This window comes from Oncorhynchus mykiss, chromosome 13 (assembly GCF_013265735.2).
Source record: "Oncorhynchus mykiss isolate Arlee chromosome 13, USDA_OmykA_1.1, whole genome shotgun sequence".
NCBI classification, from domain to species: domain Eukaryota; kingdom Metazoa; phylum Chordata; class Actinopteri; order Salmoniformes; family Salmonidae; genus Oncorhynchus; species Oncorhynchus mykiss.
Window position 1 is genome coordinate 46527467 of NC_048577.1, and position 21734 is coordinate 46549200.

Sequence of the window (21734 nt, forward strand, 5' to 3'; positions counted from 1 at the left end):
CATGTTTACAACAAGCAATGCAACCCTGGATGTCAAGTGGTTGTGGAAATGTGACCCTTCTCTGTTAGGTTTAAGGCTATAAGAGTCCCTTACATATACACATCTTTGTTCTCCATTTATAGTCAATAGTGTTTGATCGAGGGCAGTGTTGTGTACATTATTGTTGCTACACGGAGCTCTTTCTTCCCCACACCCACTGTTTCCCCTGTGGCTCCCCCAGGCCCCAAGAAGAGTGCAGGGCAGCCTAAAGAGAGAGGGGGAAGGACTAACACCCACAATACATGGAGATGACTTGCAGCTGCTGATGACTGCCTCTCCACACTCTCTCTATCCTTTAACAGCCCTTCCTCCTCCTCTGTAGCAGATAGCTCTCTTACAACACACACACACACACACACACACACACACACAATGATGTAATGGCTGCACCGAAAATAATAACAAACCCTGGCCCCCGCTACTCACACACTTCCTCTCTCTCAAGCTCGAACATGCTCCTCCCACCCAAGAGGAAGGGAAAAAGAGAGAGAAAACCAAAACAGTGTTGTAGCAGCAGAGCAGCAACAGACAGATGATCAGAGGAGATGGCTGGGTTCAGTATGCACGTCAACACTGCATGCTCACAGCACAGCCTCCATGTGGTAAACATTACATTTCCAGCTTGCCGCTCCAGGGCTTTTACTGGTCAGTTGAAGCAGAAATGGTTTCATGCACGGACCACATGATCACTATAGCCGTTAGGGAATAGCATTGCGTAAATTGGACAGGAGCCAGCCTTGTGCCATTGCTTTCATCGTGGTTAAAGCTATTTCGACCCAGCTACTTCGCTGTGCAACGGAGTTGTCATGCAATACATGTTGAAGGAAAAGGTTTCAAAATATTGTGTAAGGTTTAAGAATTCATGATATGAAACGTATGTTGCACTAAAAAGCATGGTGCCGGTCCATGTGGCAGTATATCTTAAGTAAGCTTACCCTAAAAGGCTTGGGCAGTGTTGAAAACCAATAAGCACTGTGGAGTAGTACAGCAGGATGTAGACTTTACTACTCAGGAGCGATAACTCCAGTGATGTCACTCTGCCAGACACAGCTGTACTACTATGCCCATGGCTCTAGTCCTGTCCTGTTGGTGAATCTGTCCCTCTGTCTGTATGACTGAAGAGGAGGAGCAGACTGGCCTGGTCACTGACGCTGCAGCCATACCGTAAATTAGCTCCCTGAACACACTGACAGAATGTAATACATGCTTTAGGCCCTTTTTTCTTTTTTAAGGGGAACAAAATGCACTTACCATCTGGTGGTGGTGACTGGGGATGTTGGCCTCCTGGAAAAAGGAGCTTAAGGCTGTCTGTGGAGGGAGAGAGAGAGACAGAACGAGGGGAAGAGAGGAAATTGTCTGTGAGAACATTGTGAGCACTTGAACTGCCATTTGCGGTAAGATGGGCATTTGACCTTTGACTGTTCAAGTACTCGCACAATTTTTTTCTGAATATTTGGGAGGAAAAAAATACTTTTAGAACACAAGGCCCACACTGGAAAAAATGTGTGCAGTTAGCTATGCCAACAGTGTGCAACAAAGCGTAATTTATCATAACCAGTGAAGATAACGAATCCTAATTGCTAAATTGCCTCATTATTACACTGAGTGTAAAAAAACATTAAGAACACTTTTCTAATATTGAGTTACGAATGATCCCCCCCATCCCCTTTGCCCTCAGAACAGCCTCAATTCATCGGGGCATGGACTCTACTAGGTGTCGAAAGTGTTCCACAGGGACGCTGGCCCATGTTGACTCCAATGCTTCCCACAGTTGTGTCAAGTTGGCTGGATGTCCTTTGGGTGGTAGACCATTCTTGATACGGCCGGGAAACTGTTGAACACGTAAAAACCCACCAGCGTTGCAGTTCTTGACACAAACCGTCTCAATTGTCTCCGGGCTTAAAAAAACGTATCTAACATGCCTCCTCTCCTTCATCTACACTGATTGAAGTGGATTTAACAGGTGATATCAATTAGGGATCATAGCGTTCACTTGGATTCATCTGGTCAGAGCAGGTGTTCATAATGTTTTGTACACTCAGTGTATATTCAATCAATTAAAAAACAAGTGCCATTTAAGATACATTTACTAAACCTGTAATATCAACTGGTTGTATTATATATTGGAACTCAATCTTCAAAAAGATAGTAACCAAAGCAGTGTGGCACTTCTTGTAGAAGCCTATAAGCTGTGCAATGGCATAGCCTTGTTTTGTTAATTTAGCAGACAAGACTCTAATTTCCCGAGCCCTTATCAGTCAAGACACATCTATTTTATAGTAGCAGTTAAGAGCGTTGGGCCAGTAACCGAAACGTGTCTGGTTCGAATCCCGAGCTGACTTGGTGAAAAAAAATATGTCCATGTGCCCATGAGCAAGACACTTAACCGTAATTGCTCTGGATAAGAGCGTCTGCTAAATGACTAAAATTTTAAAATGTAACATAACAGAATAAAATAGAACCGAATAGTGCAAAGTGATGCACATCTGAGCATTTGAAACTGGGTTACAAACCAAAATATGTATTTATTTTTTTCGGATATATACAGTTGTCTTGTTTATTCTGCCTGTTCTTTGGAATTTTCTAAATGGAATAACAATTTCACTTTGAACACTGCAAGGGGATGAATGATGACCATGACATCTTTGGTGAGTAGGCTTAGGCTTAATGATTCTGATGAAACTACGCTCTGTCTTTATCAAACTAATGTTATAGCATATTTCAGAATAGAACCCGTCTATGTTTACGGGGGTTATATATAGCCAAGGCTAACCAATTCTAAAATGGCACTAGCAGTTCACAAAGTGGGGTAGTCACAGCCAAAGGTCAAGCTCCCGAGTGTGCTAGAGTGTGCTCATCTCAGTGCTAGAGGCGTCACTACAGACCCTGGTTCAATTCCAGGCTGTATCACAACCGGCTGTGATTTGGATTTGGAGTCCCATAGGGCGGTGCACAATTGGCCCAGCGTCGTCCGGGTTAGGCCGTCATTGTAAATAAGAATTTGTTATTAACTGACTTGCCTAGTTAAATAAAGGTTAAATAAAAATAAACCCTGCTTGTTTCTACAATGTCCGTATAGCCAATTTTGACTTTGTGGTAACTAGTGACAACTGCAAAGTATCATATTAAAGCGGTAAATTACACAATTATTCCAAAATTGCAGGACATTGTTGGAACACATATTTCCCTACTTCCGCCAACCAGTCCATTTTGAATTTGTGATAAAACACTACATTTGGCAAGGAATGTATCTTGTGTATCCCATCAGTTAGATCTGTTTTTATAGACATTTATTTCTGTAGGCCTAACGGGAGCTTCTGTATCCCATCAGTTAGATCTGTTTTTATAGACATTTATTTCTGTAGGCCTAACGGGAGCTTGTGTGAGCACTCAACACGAGTGTGTAGAGGGAGCGGTCAGAACACAACGGAGTGAGTGAGACAAGGAGGGTAAAAGGAATTTAGGGAGCAAAACTGTGTGATGCTTGGCCTGGTTTCTTTTTTTGTGTTATGTAAATGCACATGTACAAATTGAACATTAGAGTCAAAGCAAATGAACATCGTCTTCAATAAACAAAAAATTGGACCAAATAGTTTTACAATATAAAAAAATTATTATCTCTGGTTAAAGATTGAGTTTTGACGTCCGTTCCAGGACTCACGCCCATCCTTAGTTTGCGGACCACAAAACAGTAGTAACACATTTCACCTTCCAATCCGCTCACTGTGGAGAGCCTGAGCCCCATCCCCCTCTGCTAGCATCGGCCTATGGGTCAGTTGGTATGAGTAGATCACATGACTCTGGGGTTAAAACTATTATCCTCCACTTTCTAAAACAGGGTTTGTAAACCACGCAGAGAGAGAGGCAGTGGCAGACAGGCTAATGGCTCAGTGAGAATGTACACAATACACAAGCTTATTTAAAATGATCATTAGCATGGAAAAGAAAATCGCTAGTAGCCTAGTACTGTTCCTTTACCTAAAACTAGTGTTACAACTCAGTGACATGTAAACAGTTTAGGCTATATAAACCACCGTGAATAGGGTATGTGCTATATTCTCAGGGACAATTAACATAGGCCACAACAAAACCTTGTTTGTGACAGCCTTCCTCTGACGGGCTATGAGGAAACACAATGTAAACAAGTAGTCCTACTTTCAGTTGCTGCCCTTAAAACACAAACAAGGAAGTCCATAGGCTACTTCTATTGTTTCACTCTGTTGTGAACACAAAGGCCAGCCTGGTAAGGACACCATAGCCCGGAAACAAAAATACACTCATACCAAAACATATCCTTAGTAGTTTATCAGATTTTATTGCAAGATACCGGTTTTATGATTCACGTAGTCTGACTGGCCCATGATTCATGTTCTTTTTAAGAGGTGGAAAATTGACAAATGCGGTATCATTCCTTTGTATACAAATCGCCTCAAATATGAACATGTCTTAGTGACTGGATTAAAATAATTGCATGCAGCCTACTACTAAAATGACAGCATGTCTAGCTAAACCTTAGTCCCTTGCTTAGCCTCCATTTCCTTTCACTAGAATCTCTCTTTGCGAACACTTCAATGAATGTGTGGTTTCCCCTCACGGCTGAAGTCGACCCCTCCCCCACAAACCATGCTCTGTGGTTGTTTGACAACAGCAGCAGTAGTGCAGGAATGTCTGCTGCTCAACGTGACACACATATCAACATGAATGTGCTGCACTGCCATTGTCTACCAGGCTGCTGGGATCCCACTGTTCTTTGTCTATTTATGTTTTTTAATGTTAAATGTGTTTCTGTGTACATCCAAGACCATCAACAACGGTTCCGTTTCACACACAAATAATGTAGATTACAAACACACAGTGCAACACCATATCTAAGAGCATCGGCATAAAGGTTTCAGAACTGCTCATGGGCTTTAAGTGAGAGCATCCATTACCTTACGGAGCAGAGAACCTAGCAATGGAGCAGAAAACCTAGCAATGGAGCAGAGAACCTAGCAATGGAGCAGAGAACCTAGCAATGGAGCAGAGAACCTAGCAATGGAGCAGAGAACCTAGCAATGGAGCAGAGAACCTAGCAATGGAGCAGAGAACCTAGCAATGGAGCAGAGAACCTAGCAATGGAGCAGAGAAGAGTCATGACAGTGTTTCTTATGTAACATGACTGACAGAACACTGCAATGAAGCCCAGCACTAGGCCTATATAAAAGCACAAGACTTGAACAGGCGTCTAATTGAGGGCACAGCAAACAATAACAAAAACATGTTTTAAACAACAGCCTGAAATAGGATAAATATAGGTGAACACAAAAAGAATACTTAGGGTGATATGGAAGAGTGCAGAAGAAAGAAGTGCATTAATAATGGTGTAGTAACAGGGATAATGAGGCTGAGTTAGGGGCTGTGCCCTGAGGGAGTGACAGAGTACGGAACATGCCCATGAACACGACGACACAGCCTGCCCTGCAGCCAGGAGCCATGAGCAGACACGACAACACAGCCTGCTCTGCAGCCAGGAGCCATGAGCAGACACGATGACACTGCCTGCCCTGCAGCCAGGAGCCATGAGCAGACACAGCCTGCCCTGCAGCCAGGAGCCATGAGTGGACATGACAACACAAAGAAATTCAATTAAGTAATAAAAGGCTAACATTTTGAGATTGTATTATAAATAAATATTTTATATAGAGAGACTCTACATATACACATACAGTATATACAATATGTATACACAATATATACACAGAGAGCACAAAACATTAGGAGCACCCCCTTTGTCCTCAGAATAGCCTCAATTCGTTGGGGCTTGGACTCTACAAGGTGTCGAAAGTGTTCCACAGGGTTGCTGGTCCATGTTGACTCCAATGTCTCCTACAGTTGTGTTAAGTTGCATGTATGTCCTTTGGGTGGTGGACCATTCCCGATACACACAGGAAACTATTGAGGATGAAAAACCCAGCCGCATTGCAGACACACTTAAACCGGTGCGCCTGGCACCTACTACCATACCCCATTCAAAGGCACTTAAATATTTTGTCTTGCCCATTCACCCTCTGAATGGCACACATGCACAATGTCTCACTTGTCTCAAGGCTTAAAAATCCTGCTTTAACCTGTCTCCTCCACTTCTTCTACACTGATTGAAGTGGATTTAACAAGTAACATTAATAAGGGATCATAGCTTTCACCTGGTCAGTCTGTCATGGAAAGAGCAGGTGTTCCTAATATTTTGACCCTCAATTTCCTTAGCCAACAGCACCTGGGGGAGCTCAGCCCAGCCATAAGTAACTAGCCCTTTGACCTTGAGCCGGACAGATTGCCCAGAGGAGGCTAAGTTGTCTCTGCAATGCATCTGCTCCAATCAAGCTACAGGCTGACTCTGCTCTCAGAAGCTTGGGTGGAGCTGAGCAGCCTCCTCAGCCCCTTCAAACCACCTGGCCCAGCCACTTCTGCTCACGTGTAAGCACTAACAAAAGCTTGGCCATTAGACAGAGCGGAGGTGTGTTTGGGAAACCATCTGGAAGCAGAGGCCTGAAGCCTCAGATCTTCTCAGCATCTCTCTGTTGTCCATACTTAGGGCCCTGTTGAATATTTCAAACCAGTGGCCAGCTGAGCTCTTCAAACAGGAGCAGATATACTATACTTTGCATACTTTTCATTATACATTACTCTAGGGTGTGCTTCAACATGAACTGGATTTTTCTTTCATATCATGTAGTTAATTATTTATTCACTAAAAACGTATGTTACTATTACACTCATTCAAATTACAATTCCACCTTGCTGCTCTGGCTGAAGCCATGATTGAAAAGGGTCACGCTGTGTGTCAGCTTAGAAGAAACGCCTGCTCATACGGTGTGCATCTCTGAGCCAGGACTAGGAGTACTGGATATGAACAACTGGAAGGATAAGGCACTGTAATCTGCCTAAAGATAGATATCCCCTATGAATACTCCTGGACAAGAGTACGGTCAATCCAGGAGGTCCGCTGTGTCACCTTTCCCTAACCTTGTTCAACAAGCAATCATAAACACAATGTTCTTTAAATGTGTGTTTATTGGTGCACTACTCTTACGCAGCCAAATATGGAAAGTAATAACTAGTAGAAGCTTGTTCCAAAATTGGAAGTGTGTTTTGACTGGTCATAAATCATACCAGTTGGGAATGAGGTATGAATTGCTGTGTGTGCTAGCTGTGTAACATACATGCTATTACACTAAATAGCCTAAACATTTTCAGAGCAGCAGCAATATTCAAAAAACAAAGGCAAAATTTGAGACACCTTTTACTTACTACAACAATGGGGTCTGGACAGGAAGAGCCTCTGCGTGTTTGGTGGTGTCAAGTCAAGAATGTAAACAAAGTTAACCTTATGGATTCAAAAACCTCAACCAGGTATTTTCTTTCTGGACACACCTATTCAGACGCTCTCTGGATGGCTAGTTAGTTAGTTACCAAAAGCCGGTTGCACTATTACTGTATCTAGTTAAATTAGACGTTCGAGATTGATTATGTTCAAATGGCATTGAAAGAAATCAGATCACACTACTATCATCTGCAACCATGGCTAGTTAGATAATGCAAATTTATATTGAATAGGGTCTAAATGAAAAACCTAACATAAAATAACCAACATATATCAAAACAATAACGTTAGCAGCGTCAATTTCCCATCTAGTTAACGTTAACTGGTGTGAACAGTCAAAGTAGAAATTCGATGGCAAACACCGCATTTCCTAATGTTAGACCAGGTCTTCCGGATTATCCGTCGTATGACTGGGTTTATTTACATGGTTGTAAAAAAAAATCGCCATTCTCTAATTTCGGAGAACTTCTCATTATTTGCCTTTGTTAGCTAGCTAAAGTGGCTAGTTAGCTGCATCGCTATGAAACCAACATATAAACACATACCTCGAATTGCCAGTGAGCCGCTTGAAGAAGCTGCTTCGCTTGATCAGCAGCACAACCAGCAGTCAAAACAAACTGGTTGATCATCACTTGATGCCTGAGTTCGTCCATATTCACCGACATAACCGCTGTTCACCCCACCTCAGTTATTTTATCGTTGAAACCTAGGAAAACAAAGCCTCGAAATGTCGAAATCAATCGCTCAAACCTGACCCTCCTTACCACGCTCTACCCTCGCCTTCCAGTAACAACAAATATGTCCATGTCATCACCAACAACAAAGCCAAGCACAACTGCTGATTGGATAAACAAGTCAGCAAGATTGTACGGGCTGGTACACCATTGGCTATCACGCGAGCCAGCAAGCCGTTGGAGTAAAGCAATTGCAGGGTACATATATTCATGGTTTGGATACCAGAGGATGAGTAAATCACACCTATTGGCTTATTTCTATAAGAAGGTATATGAGGGTCGTTCAATAATTGGTCAATTTAGAGATAACCTATTGAAAAGGTCCAGGTTTGGTATTTCTAATTGTAAATATTTACAGCAACGTTATGATGGCTGTCTTTGTGCCAGACCAAACAGTCAGAGACATATTGTACTGATTACAATATAGGCACGTTTCAAATTCTGTACATTTGATCATAATAACAGTCAGTAGTCGATAATATAACAGCTTATGGACGGTGAGCAAAGCCTAATAATAATAAATGTGCTGTGCTTTCGGCGAGTCTCTGAATAGCTGTTATGAGAGAGCATATACAGAAGAAAAGTGTATTAATTTCTGGCTGCATTGGTGATCAAACACATTCCGTGTGTTATTCTCTGTGATTATCTCTGAGTACTATCCACTAGGCAGTGGGACGTCAAACTCCCTCCCTGCAAGACTGAATAATTCAGCTGAGGTGTAGGTATACAGTATATTAAAGGTGAAAGCGTGACAGAGAAGACTATCTATTATGTATTGTAGGTGGGTGTTACCTAGATAATGTGAATTTGATGGTATATATTAATAATTAGATTGGAGACTACCCACACAACTCTTCAAACAGTCAATTATTACAATATGTTAATTTACTGTGTTCAAAATCTATAATCTGAAATCGGTTGTAAATAGGTTCCCAGAGGATTTCAAATCCCACCTTTCCTCTATTCTTTCTGACTTTTTTCAGCATTGCAACATAGCACTCCATCATTTACTTTAATACGTTGTCTGTGTATTTTAAATAGGCTCACAAATTACATGCATTTTGGCCCATTTATTTTGAGACTGATGAGTAAATTCACTTTACAAATTATTGGAGATGTTTTCATTCCAAATAATAACATTTGGAACGAGGCTACGGAAACATGTTCTTTCCGATGGAAAGATAGCTCTGGGAATAGTGACCTCATGTTCCAGAATGGTCTAATGAACTATTCAAGGAAAGAATTTATGAGATTTTTGTTGGTCAGTTATGAGCATCTGTTGGGTGTTTATCGTGATGACTTTCAACAAATGACTTATTCTGTTAATTCTGCACCACACTGAGAGGGGGTTATTTTAATAGGCAATTTGCTTCAGCAAATAAATCATTACACAAGAAGGTCATGGGACTTTTTTTGTTAAAACTTGAAACAAACATACAGAAGATAAGGACATAAGGACAATTCTGCCATTTTGACATTACACAACCAGAAAGTGAAAGTCACTCTGTTGTTTAATTTTCAATGAAACAATGTATGCACTGTGACCATCAAGCCTTCAAGGTTACCCATGTTTTATCTTTTTTTGGGATAATAATTTGAACCAAAAACAACACATTTCCTCCCAAAATGGGGAGCATATAACATTTATCCACACAAAATAGCTCAATACTTGACGCTTTGCTTTAAATGGTCAGACCAAAGGATCTGAAGCTCATGTGAGAGGTCAGTCAGTTCAAAATACTGAAAAGTAGGTTACTGCTGAATGGCCACCTTATCTGTTCTTATGCTGCGTTATTTTTTCCCCTTAAAGCTTATCTGGACAAATGCCCTTGCTTTACTGGGTGATATATATTCTGTATAACTGTATTACTCACACTGCAGGGAGACATAACCTAAATTGTTATTGTCTCATGCAGATCACCATCTGCTTTCAGATACCAGGACCCTAGGCTCTCCCAAAACACAGAGTAAAGGAGGTGGAGCCATACTTTCATTGGTCAATGATTAACATGATCTTGACAGAGTGGACTTTGTTTTCAGAGATACTCAGGATGTCTTGTTTTTTTTCTTGCCCACGTGTTGACCTCCATCTTGTGTACCCCCCACCAACCTGAGTCTGTGACTCACGAGTAAGTCACCATCTTCCTTTTTGGTTGCTGTCAGAGCTATGAATGCTGGTTCAGTGTGTAAGTAGCACACAGCCAGGGTTTCCTGGAAAAGGCCCTTCACTATAGCTTTGGGGCCCACTGGAAACACTGAATAAACTCTGTGTATAACAGGCAGGGGTTCTGATGAATATATATACAGTACCAGTCAAATGTTTGGACACACCTACTCATTCAAGGGTTTTTCTTAATTTTTTTTACTATTTTCTACATTGTAGAATAATAGGGAAGACATCAAAATTATGAAATAACACATATGGAATCATGTAGTAACCAAAACATATATTTTATATTCTTCAAAGTAGCCACTGTTTGCCTTGATGACAGCTTTGCACACTCTTGACATTATGTGTAACCTTTATTTAACTAGTCAAGTCAGTTAAGAACAAATTCTTATTTACAATGACGGCCTACCGTCAGCATTCATAGCCCGGACAACGCTGGGCCAATTGTGCGCCGCCTTATGGGACTCCCAATCATGGCCAGATGTGATGCAGCCTGTATTTGGCACACTAGTTAATTTAAATGAATTCCAGGTGACTACCTCATGAAGCTGGTTGAAAATGCCAAGAGTGTGCAAAGCTGTCATCAAGGCAAAGGTTGGCTACTTTGAAGAATCTCAAATATAAAATATATTTTGATTTGTTTAACACTTTTTTGGTTACTACATGTAATATGTGTTATTTCATAGTTTTGATGTCTTCACTATTATTCTACAATGTAGAAAATAGTAAAAAATAAAGAAAAACCCTTGAATGAGTAGGTGTATCCAAACTTTCGTCTGATAGAGTAGGTTAATCTACTATAGTAGATTGACTTCGGAAAGTATTCAGTCCCCTTGACTTTTTCCACATTGTGTTATGTTATGGCCTTATTCTAAAATTGCTTAAACTGTGTTTTCCCCCTCATCAATCTACACACAATACCCCAAAATGATAAAGAAAAAGCAGGTTTTCAGAAATGTTTGCCAATTTATAAAAATAAAAATAACGGAAATATCACATTTACATAAGTATTCTACCCGTTACTCAGTACTTCGTTGAAGCACCTTTGGCAACGATTACAGCATCGAGTCTTCTTAGGTTAAACGCTACAAGCTTGGCACATCTGTATTTGGGGAGTTTCTCCCATTCTTCTCTGAAGATCCTGTCAAGCTCTGTCAGGTTGGATGGGGAGCAATGCTGCACAGCTATTTTCAGGTCTCTCCAGAAATGTTTGATCGGGTTCAAGTCCGGGCTTTGGCTGGGCCACTCAAGGACATTCAGAGATTTGTCCTGAAGCCACTCCTGTGTTGTCTTGGCTGTGTGCTTAGGGAGTAGGTTTTCATCAAGGATCTCTCTGTACTTTGCTCCATTCATCTTTGCCTTGATCCTGACTAGTCTCCCAGTCCCTGTCACTGAAAAACAACCCCACAGCATGATGCCGACACCACCATGCTTCACCGTAGGAATGGTGCCAGGTTTCCTCCAGACATGGCGCTTGGCATTCAGGCAAAAGAGTTCAATCTTGGTTTCATCAGACCAGATAATCTTGTTTCTCATTGTCTGAGAGTCTTTAGGTGCCTTTTGGCAAACTCCAAGCGGGCTGATATGTGTCTTTTACTGAGGAGTAGCTTCCATCTGGCCACTCTACCATAAAGGCCTGATTGGTGGAGTGCTGCAGTGATGCTTGTCCTTCTAGAAGGTTCTCCCATCTGCACAAAGGAACAATAGAGCGCTGTCAGAGTGAGCTTTGGGTTCTTGGTCACCTCCCTGACCAAGGCCCTTCTCCCCCGATGGCTCAGTTTGGCCAGGCAGCCAGCTCTAGGAAAGGTCTTGGTGGTTCCAAACTTCTTCCATTTAAGAATGATGGAGGCCAATGTGTTCTTGGGGACCTTCAATGCTGCAGGCATTTTTTGGTACCCTTCCCCAGATCTGTGCCTCGACACAATCCTGTCTCGGAGCTCTACGGATAATTCCTTCGACCTCGCCTTGGTTTTTGCTCTGACATGCACTGTTAACTGTGGGACCTTGTATAGACAGGTGTGTGCCTTTCCAAATCATGTCCAATCAATTGAATTTACCAAAGGTGGACTCTAATCATGTTGTACAAACATCTCAAGGATGATCAATGGAAACAGGATGCACCTGAGCTCAATTACGATTCTCATAGAAAAAGTTCTGAATACTTATGTAAATAAGGTATTTCTGGTTTTTAGATTTAATAGATTTGCAAACATTTCTAAAAACCTGTTTTCATTTTGTCATTATGGGTTATTGTGTGTAGATTGCTGATGTTTAAAAAAAATGTTTTAATCCATTTTAGAAAACGGCTGTAACAAATTTTTGTTGGGGGGGAAAGTCAAGGGTTCTGAATACTTTCCGAGGGCACTGCATTTGATGTATAATATTTTGTTTTTTTGATTTTGTTTAGAATATTTTTTTTCAGAACACAAATTATTACACTACACAAATACATATTTTGAGGATTTAAAGAAAGTACATCAAACTAATTAATAATTGTGAAATTTCATATTTGTTCAAAAATCTCCATTGGGTTGTTGTTCTCCTTGGAGAAAAGAGCTACACTGTAATTTTCTATGATCTAGCGCCATCTCCTGTCAATGGAAACGCATTGTCACAAACCCTAACGTTTGCCTGAATAAAGTTCGAGGAGAGAAGTTTATTTTGTGATGTGATGCAAGTCATTCTTATACAGGGGGATTAAACATTCAATATCTCAGATGTTGGTCATGTTTGAGTAATGAAAATGTCTAAAAACCTGTATGAATTCAAAAAATCTGTGGCCTATGCATATTTATTTTGTGTGTCTATGTCCATAGGTGGCTGTTTACTAAACTCTTATGCATCAGGTTTAGTTTCCCAATAATTCCCTTTTTGTTACAGTTTATCTTGTTTGAGTTGATGATTGATGATAGCAATAAAGACTGTAGTTGTGCTGAGGTCTGTTGGGTATTCCCCAGCTTTGTCCAGCTGTGACCCTGCCAATGTCATTGGTGTCTAATCTCTGTCCCTTCCCTATTTCCCAGACAGCCCTCAACTCATCTCCCTGTCAGCGTTACTGTGATTGGCTGCTCGCTTTTCTGACCTCTGACTTCTCCTCATGGTGGGCAGAGGAGGGCCGGGGGCTGGTTCAGAGTCTGACATGAACAATCAGGTCTGGTCAGAACACCAGCCCTACAGGGCCCAACAATGGGCTGTGGATTTCGCGGTTGAGTGGCAAAAAGGGCTGACTGATACTAAGCAGAAAGTACTCAGAGAACTGGCCCTGATCCTATCCTCCATCACTCTCTCTCTCTCGCTCTCTCACTCTCTTTGTCAGACTGATCTCGCTGATTGGTCTGTTGTTTTTTCCTTGTCTGCCCTCGCCAAACTTGGTAGAGAGTGCTAGGTACACGAGAGTTTTTCCCTTGGTGTAGGCTACATGTATGGTAAAATTTAGAATCTGTGATTGATTCATTTAGTAGTAGTCATTTTTACCATATGACGACAACAAGTTATGACGATGGAGGATTATAAAATCGTAACTGGTTATGATTGAATGAATTAGCCCCCCTGCGATAGGGTCTTGGAACTTGGATGTACCATTTGGACATCCAGGAGGGTGTGCGTCTGTGAAGGAATGTACTTTTGTTAATAAGACAGAAAAGGAAAAAAAGAGAAACAAAAATGTCTGGCCCCTTGGTCGCTCTATTAGTGTGGTTGAGTGGTTTCCTGAGACTCTTGACAAAAGCATCTGTAAAGCAATAAAAAGGCTTCCTCATCGCTTGAGTTCTGTCCCCACTCCAGAGCTGGATGTCTGCTTTTTTGTTTATAATTTTTTTTGACAACTGTCACTCAGAACTGGGGTTAACACTCCAAAATGTCTTATCTTCAATGCCAATACCACTCAGAGTTTACTCTCTGCTCCTCATTGCCGTTCTCTGCAAAGTTTAGGATGAACAATTCATGTACAATTTTTGGGGACAAAAACCCCCAGATTTTTTTATTTCCAGAATTCACTTCCAAAGGTTGTCGCAAAGCCGCATTGTCTGCAAGGTCTTGGGTTAAATACCCTACTCAAATGAATATAAATATATATTGTATTATTATACCAACTCAATCTGCTTGAACATTTTGATAATGTCTATTTATGCTGTATGTCAAAACCGTTCCATTCAACACATTTAGTACATTTCCATTTACTCATCTGATGGGATAAAGATCAAGCTGATTTGTAAAAAATAAATAAAATACAAAAATCCTATCAGTCCTTCCAACTCCCTTTTGGGACACTAGACTGGATTTACTTGCGTGACGAACAGACCTGAGTGAGACTGATTAAAAATGAAGCACTATAGCAACAACCAAGCCAATAGTCGAACGGGAAGCTGTTTACAAGGGGGGTACCGTTTCTATGGTTGCCGGACAAACCTCCTGCACCAGGTATTAAACTGCCCCCGGAGAGATCCTTAGCCGCTGCCACTGTTATAAAGACCTGCGTTTGAGACGTTGAATTGAACAAGCGCGCATCAGAGCGCCAAAGACATCTCGAGGTATTTTTTCATACATTTTCAACAGGTGCAAATCCTCAAGGCTAAAGTGAGATTAATAATTTATCAATTGGCCATTTGGATTGTAAAGTATTTTCTCAGCATTATATCAGATCAAGGTAAGTTTGTCATGTTTTTACATTATTTTAATTAAAAAAATTAAAACCTATTAGAATGAAGTAGGTTATCATTAAATTGTAGCAAATTATTATTGATATCTTGCCATAAATATAAAGTTGTTAATTGTAACTATTGTAAGGTTTTGTTGTAAAGTTAAATTACTAGCTAGCTATAAGCATCTTCATATTTTTTCAAATAATTGAAACACTTAAATTAAATAATCTCAAATATCTGATTTGGCACAATTCATTAATTTGTCAATAGCCTACTCTATTTGATCACGTTTTGAGTCGTTTATCATAAATTCACTCGACATATATACGTTTATAACAGTGCCTTTGTCCCAGCATTTGTGTGGAGAGTCCCGTTTTATGGCTATAAGCTATTACGTGTAGATAGGTAGGCAAGACTGCGCTCCAATCACTTTTCACAAAAGTTCTATGACCTCCAGACAGTCAACATAATGTCATTAATCACAGTCTTTATTCTGGGATTACAAACCCATGCACTCATTTTGTTAAGCAGTTTCTAATCAAATATCAACATTTGAAAGATCTCAACTACATGCAGCTATTGTTCCTACAATTTGTTTCCCTACAATTCACTGAATAGAACGTGCCATTACCACAGAGAGAAACTATTTCAATTTACCCCCTGACATGCCTCAAAGGGCTCTGTTTTCAAATAGGGCTATCATTGTCCTTTTCAGCTTTGTTCATGTTGGGTGTATATTTTCTCCTTGTCAGGCTGTTGTCTGGTGGTATAGGGGGGAGCTTTAACCATCGGAGCGGAGGGAGGACCATGCTGTCTCTAAGCTGTGCAGACCCCTGGCCCGAGGGCTCGGTGGGGCTGGAGGAGGAAGTGGTGACTGCCGCTGCTCATTCTGAGGAGCTGGACCTGGACGACAGCTCAGCCTCAGCAGGCTCCAGCAGCACTGGGGGCTCTGACAACCTGGATGACAGCCTGACCAGCCTGCAGTGGCTGCAGGAGTTCTCTATTCTCAATGCCAATGGGCCTCAACAGGCTACTCTCTCCACTCACCACCAGCCTCACTTCTTCGGCCATCAGCAGCTGGGCTCTGAGGCTCCCGCTTCCCCTCTGGCTGGTGACCCTGCATCCATAGGGATGCCCCTCACCCCAGGCAAGCCCACAGCAGCAGCCTATTGTAGGATGCAGTCCCTGTCAGCCCTCCCTAGCCTGGTGTCCCATGGTCACTGCCCCGATGAGGTGGACTACAAGACAAACCCTCATATCAAACCACCTTACTCCTACGCCACACTCATCTGTATGGCCATGCAGGCCAGCAAGAAGACCAAGATCCCCCTCTCCTGCATCTACAAGTGGATCACTGACAACTTCTGCTACTTCCGCCATGCTGACCCCACCTGGCAGGTAAATGTTGCTAAAGTCACACCCACACCCACACTTGAAAATGGCTCAAATAGTATGCTTTAGACTAGGTCCTGTGAGAGGCTCTCAGTCACATTCGTAACTTGACTATGTCTCGAGCAGCCAGAGAGTGAGAGACAGAGAGAGAGAGTCCTCTTCAGCATCTGCCACACAGGGCTCTGTGTGTTTTGGAGTGGGGCCAAGATGCAGCTGGGCACAGTTTTTCTTTAACAGGAACGAGTAAGAGCACAGTTCTTTCCAAAGTCTGTATATTGAGAGCTCTGGGCTGTCTGCCACACTCTGATCAAGCATTAGCAGCTATGGTTTATGGGAATTAAGGGCTTTCATGGTACAAAGATGGCAGCAAATACTCCCGTAACTTACAAAGATTGTAGCAAATACTGCCTTGGACGTCCCCTTACTTGGCAGTGGGCATCTTGCTTAAGAAGACTTCATCCCCCACAACACACATTTTAGTGTGTGTGTGTGTGTGTGTGTGTGTTTTTAAACCCATTACATTATTTTTCAGAAATAGCTCCCAGGTTTTCTGCTTGAGCAAGGAGAGGCAATGGGGGAGTATGGGGAGGGGCAGTATGGCATCAAAAGTGCAGATTCCCCATCAAAGGGAAGAAATTCTCTGGAAAAAGTTTCAGGATAAATGATTAATTAAGTCGTTAGCCGTACTCCCCGGTTCCAGAAGTTATACTAATTTCCTGAGCATTCTGTTATTGTAAGCCAGTGCATGGGGCAGATAATATTTAACAAAGGTCAGCAGGTCACTAGTTGGGGGGAGGGGGGGGGGGGGCAGTGTTAAACTCCTGATAAGGCTGAATGCAAGAGTACACAAGCTAATATATTTGATGGAGCAGGACTGAATGTGTACTGCCATGTCAATCCTGTCCCCCTCATGTGCTATTTCAGAACTCCATCCGGCACAACCTGTCTCTGAACAAGTGTTTCATCAAGGTTCCACGGCAGAAGGATGAGCCAGGGAAGGGGGGCTTCTGGAAGATCGATCCCCAGTACGCAGAGCGCCTCCTCAACGGGGCCTACAAGAAGAGGGGGGTGCCCCCTGTCCAGATCAACCCTGCCTTGCAGAACAGGCTTAGGGCCAACCCCCAACCCCTGCCCAGGGGCCTCTGCAACCCCACAGGCAGCCAGAGTGGGCTGTGTGTCAATCCAGAGGCTCAGCAGCTCCTCAGAGAGTTTGAAGAGGCCACTGGAGCCGATCAGAACTGGGACCCCTGTCTGGCTGAAGGCACCATGCTGGGGGCATGGCCCATGAGAAAGGGAGGACCTGGACACAAGAGGAAACATACACTGGGCTCCAGGACTGCCATGGTCAAAGTCCCCTGGCGCTCCAGCTCTCCTTTACTGTCTGTGGAGGAGTATAGGGAACTGGGCTCCCTGAAGGGGAACTTTGACTGGGACGCCCTCCTGGATTCTGCGCTGAGCGGGGAGCTGAGTCTGGACGGAGGGGGTCCACTGAGCCCCATCCCCCAGGAGGAGGACCTGATGGTGCGGGGGACCCACATCTGCCCCCTGGAGGCCCCCGCAGGGACAGCAGACAGCAGCCACGTGCTGGCGGAGACCCAGAGGAGCAGTGGAGCAGACTTTGAGGAGACGTTCCTGGCCACAGCATTCCTGCAGAGCCCCTGGCCAGAGGAAGAGGAGCAGGGATCTACCAACTTCCTGTGCAGCTCCACAGTCAACCTGGAGCAGCTCTTTGACCTGGGAGATTCCCTTGGAGGGGACCTCAGCAGTAAGATAGAGTATCTTCTCTAAAGACATGTTCTCCAATTCTTTGGCCTTCAAGACTCGTTGACTATACTGTGATGATGACACTTCTAGATTATTGTTTAAAAAGAGAGGCACCACATGAACTAAATGGACCTTTTACACATACACATTTTTAAGATTTCTAGATTATGTTTTTTGAAATTGGTACAATAATGGATGACATCATTAATACCTACAGAGCAAAAATGCCACAATGAACTGCAGTATTCTAAATGATTACTGGACAAAAACTATATCAAACCTACTGTTGGGACCATGACATTATCAATAAGACTTTGCTCACAGAGAAACAAAATATTCCTGTCTGAGGACAGGAAAACCACCAATATGTCTTTGTTTACATTCTGAATATATATGTGGTATTGAATGGATTGCAGGTTGACATGGATAGAGGAATTGTCATGCAGGCACAAGGCGAGCAACAGAACATTGGAATCGACATTTTAGAAATGTACATTTATTTTGCATTAGATGAAATTACAAAGTAAGACTTTACAGTGACTGTACTCTTTGAAAGTTATGGACAGTTTCGAGATGCAAGGCCAATAGCAAATGATGAGTTGAGGTGTTGTACCTGACAGTGATGCAACGTTTTAGCTGCTTAAGAATAGTTGGTTTAGCATGCTGAATATTTCATAAAGGTTTAGATGAATCCACCTCACAGGGAATACTATTATTTGTTGTGAAGATCTCTGGAATGTATGCATCAGACTTCAGGAATTTCGGTCCTGTACTGAATTTTCTACTGAAATGCTGAATGTCTGACTTTTAACGCTCTGTGGATGCATTTGGATGAAATTCTGAAAATAGTGTCTATTTAATATCAATATACAATATCTGTAACTGAAGTGAAAGGAATACTATGATGATCAATGAAGAGATATTTGCCAAATTACTACTAATTAGAAGAGTTTTTAAGACTTAAAATAGTTTTATGTGTGAGGTTTTCTATAATGACTACTTTCTGAATGCATTCTTTGAATAATGAGCTTTTCACTTTAAATGTATAGAGAACAATTTAAAACAGGTTGTTTTTAGCAAGCTTAGGATTGTCATATTATCAGCAGAGAGTGTAAATTTATATTTAATAATCATTAATTCAACAAATTTCAGTGAGTTAACCAGTTACAGAGAGCAGTAGAGGACAGATCTGGATGTCGTAAAGACAAGTTCATTCCAATGCAGAATAGCTTAAGGCAAGCTTCTCCTTTGCAATGGTTTCAGTGGCTTGTCAATGAATACCCGACCTTCAGGTTAGATGTGCAAAGAACAACACTTGGGACCAGAAGACCGGCAGTGTTAGAGGCTGGGTTTTCACCAAGGAAAGCTGATGGAGGCCTATTGGTCAACAGAAGGACACAATGCAAAAAAAGATGACATAAACAAGCAGGAATTACATGGACAAATGTTGAGTTATGAGATACTCTCATTTTGTTTCAAGTCTACCTTTACCAGGAAATTGCTGTCTTTCCTCTGGTCTTACTAAACCAAATCACACGGTTTCAAGACATGAGTGAGTCTTAAAGGTCGACTTATGGCACAAAAAATTGTACATTTTCAAACAGAAATGGGGTGTACCTTTGGTGGTTCGTCGAAGTGTCATTCTTGTCATGCATGCCGCGACCGACGTAGACAGTTTGTTAGCTAATATACCCACTTTAGCTAGCCAGTAACTCCTCCAGTGTGTTGACGTCATTTCACAGGATTTGTGTTTGGAAAGAAGCTGTAGAGGTCGGTAAGAAATGGCCCTTCTGTAGCCAAATATCTTATTCATAAATTGTGGTTGTGTTTTTAAGCATTAAATGACCTAGCATGATGGTGCATTGATCAGTTATACAGTTTAAAGCCACTATTTTTGTGTTTTTACCCAAAGTCAACCTTTAACATGTATATTAAAATGTACTAATAGTTGTTATCTTGCAGAATAACTACTCCTGGTTTATTAGTGTTGTAAATCCACCATGAAGTGTGAAAGTGCAATCAATGTACAGTGAGTGATACTTGGTCTATTTTACATTACATTGAAGGGTAGTAATGCAGTGGAATTCGTCAGACCCAGTTCATGGTTTATTGTGGTACGGTATGGATACATTCTGATGGAAGGAAACTCCTCCTTTAAAAGTTAATTAACTACTACAACATTTTGTCAGTTATGTATTAGCTCTTCCAAAACACTGCTCATCCAAGTTGACCCTATTGGCATCATACCTCAAGATTTCTTTTTATGGAGATATGCATTCTTGTGTGCATTCATACTCTTGTTTATTTTTCTGTTTTTCCTTGACAATAAAAAAACCTTCAAACTTGAATGAGTTTACATGAGTTTTTGTACATCTGGGTGCGGTGCTTTTGAAGATGTCTATCTGTCTTTCCGTCTTTTTATCTGTCTCTATTTTCTCTCTGTACATTCCTGATTCCATCCCATTAGTGTGTCTTCTGTGTGTGTTGGTGTGATTAACGCTTGCCTTTTCCTGCTCATCTCTTTTCGGGGGTGACTGGGCTCAGGCAGTGGATTGGGGTCTTTCTCTGGCTTTTGTCTGTGCTCAGTCAGACACTTGTCCCCCCCCCCCCCAGGGCTCTGCTCTGTGCTCGTCTCACTGGGTCAGTGTGGGGTCTAACAGGAACAAGTGTCCCACGCCTCCATATATCACTATCCTGTCTGTTCTGGACCACACCGTCTCTCTCTACTTCCGAGGATTAGCTAAGTACCACGTTCAGGGAACTATATTAATATTTCCCTGTGGCGTTTTCAAATGAAGCCCAGTGTATAGCTAGCGTGTCATGGTGTCAAAGACTGAGACTGTCTTTACCACACGAATGCCTCATGAGGTAATCAGGAAACAGTTGGAGCACACAGGTGAGAAATCCTATACCTCTGTATGGTGGACTGGACACCCAACCCTCCACGGGAAGGGTACGGTTCTCCATCTCCATCCGTGGTGCTCTCTGCTTGGGAAAGGAGAGCTGACAGTCGGAGTTAGCCTTCTCCCCCAGCCCAGCTCCACAGAGGCCCCCTGGACAGCAGTTATTACATGGTACAGTTGTCTGTCCAGGTGGAGTGTAGGGTTCATAATTATAATGTGTCAGGCTGGTTAGATGAGAGGCTGTTGGTAACATGATGCAGCCATTCTTCCCCAACCCTGCTGATGGCTGCAGGTAAGGAGAGCTCCCTGGTGAAACGCTAACCCTCCCTGCCACTCGCTCGCTTGTCCCAACCCAGGAACGCTCCAAACTGAAAGTGCAAAAAGGCAACAACAGGAAAATGTGAATACCTAGTTATACATTATTCTGTCAAGGGACAGCAAAGTCAGACGTATCTTAGAGGTGTAAAGAGATACATGTGCAAAGCTTCCATTTGTTTTATGTGATAAGCAAAAATGTATTGAAAAACAAGTAGGAAAAGGAGAATATATTTTTTCTAAATAAAAAAAGAAACATCCAGCTAGTTTAACAAGAGGACCCGACCCAGGAGGTCACAAACTGAAGAACATATCAGCCACTAGAACGAGGGCACCAGGGCGTTGCCTTCACAATGTATTTCTCCCCGTTGCCCCCACAACTCCATTGGTATTCAACCAGGCTGTGTACTGCAAAGG

At 42.2% G+C, this 21734-nt stretch overlaps 2 protein-coding genes across 2 annotated transcripts in view; one reads left to right on the forward strand and one right to left on the reverse strand.

The window, feature by feature from the left end:
- LOC110486586 (UBA-like domain-containing protein 2) overlaps positions 1-8247 on the reverse strand; it is a 25129-nt gene extending 16882 nt beyond the window's left edge. The window contains exons 1-2 of the mRNA XM_021558299.2: positions 7945-8247; positions 1291-1347 (exon numbers count right to left, since the gene is read on the reverse strand). Coding sequence (XP_021413974.2) covers positions 1291-1347; positions 7945-8064 — 177 coding nt within the window. The 5' untranslated portion in view covers positions 8065-8247. The remainder of the gene's footprint in view (positions 1-1290; positions 1348-7944) is intronic.
- A 6478-nt stretch (positions 8248-14725) lies between these two features.
- Positions 14726-20447, forward strand: foxj1a (forkhead box J1a). Its single transcript, XM_021558300.2, has 3 exons — positions 14726-14948; positions 15696-16341; positions 17260-20447. Exons 2-3 carry the CDS (start codon positions 15751-15753, stop codon positions 18121-18123), a joined length of 1455 nt encoding a protein of 484 aa, XP_021413975.2. The 5' UTR covers positions 14726-14948; positions 15696-15750; the 3' UTR covers positions 18124-20447.
- Positions 20448-21734: the final 1287 nt, after the last annotated feature.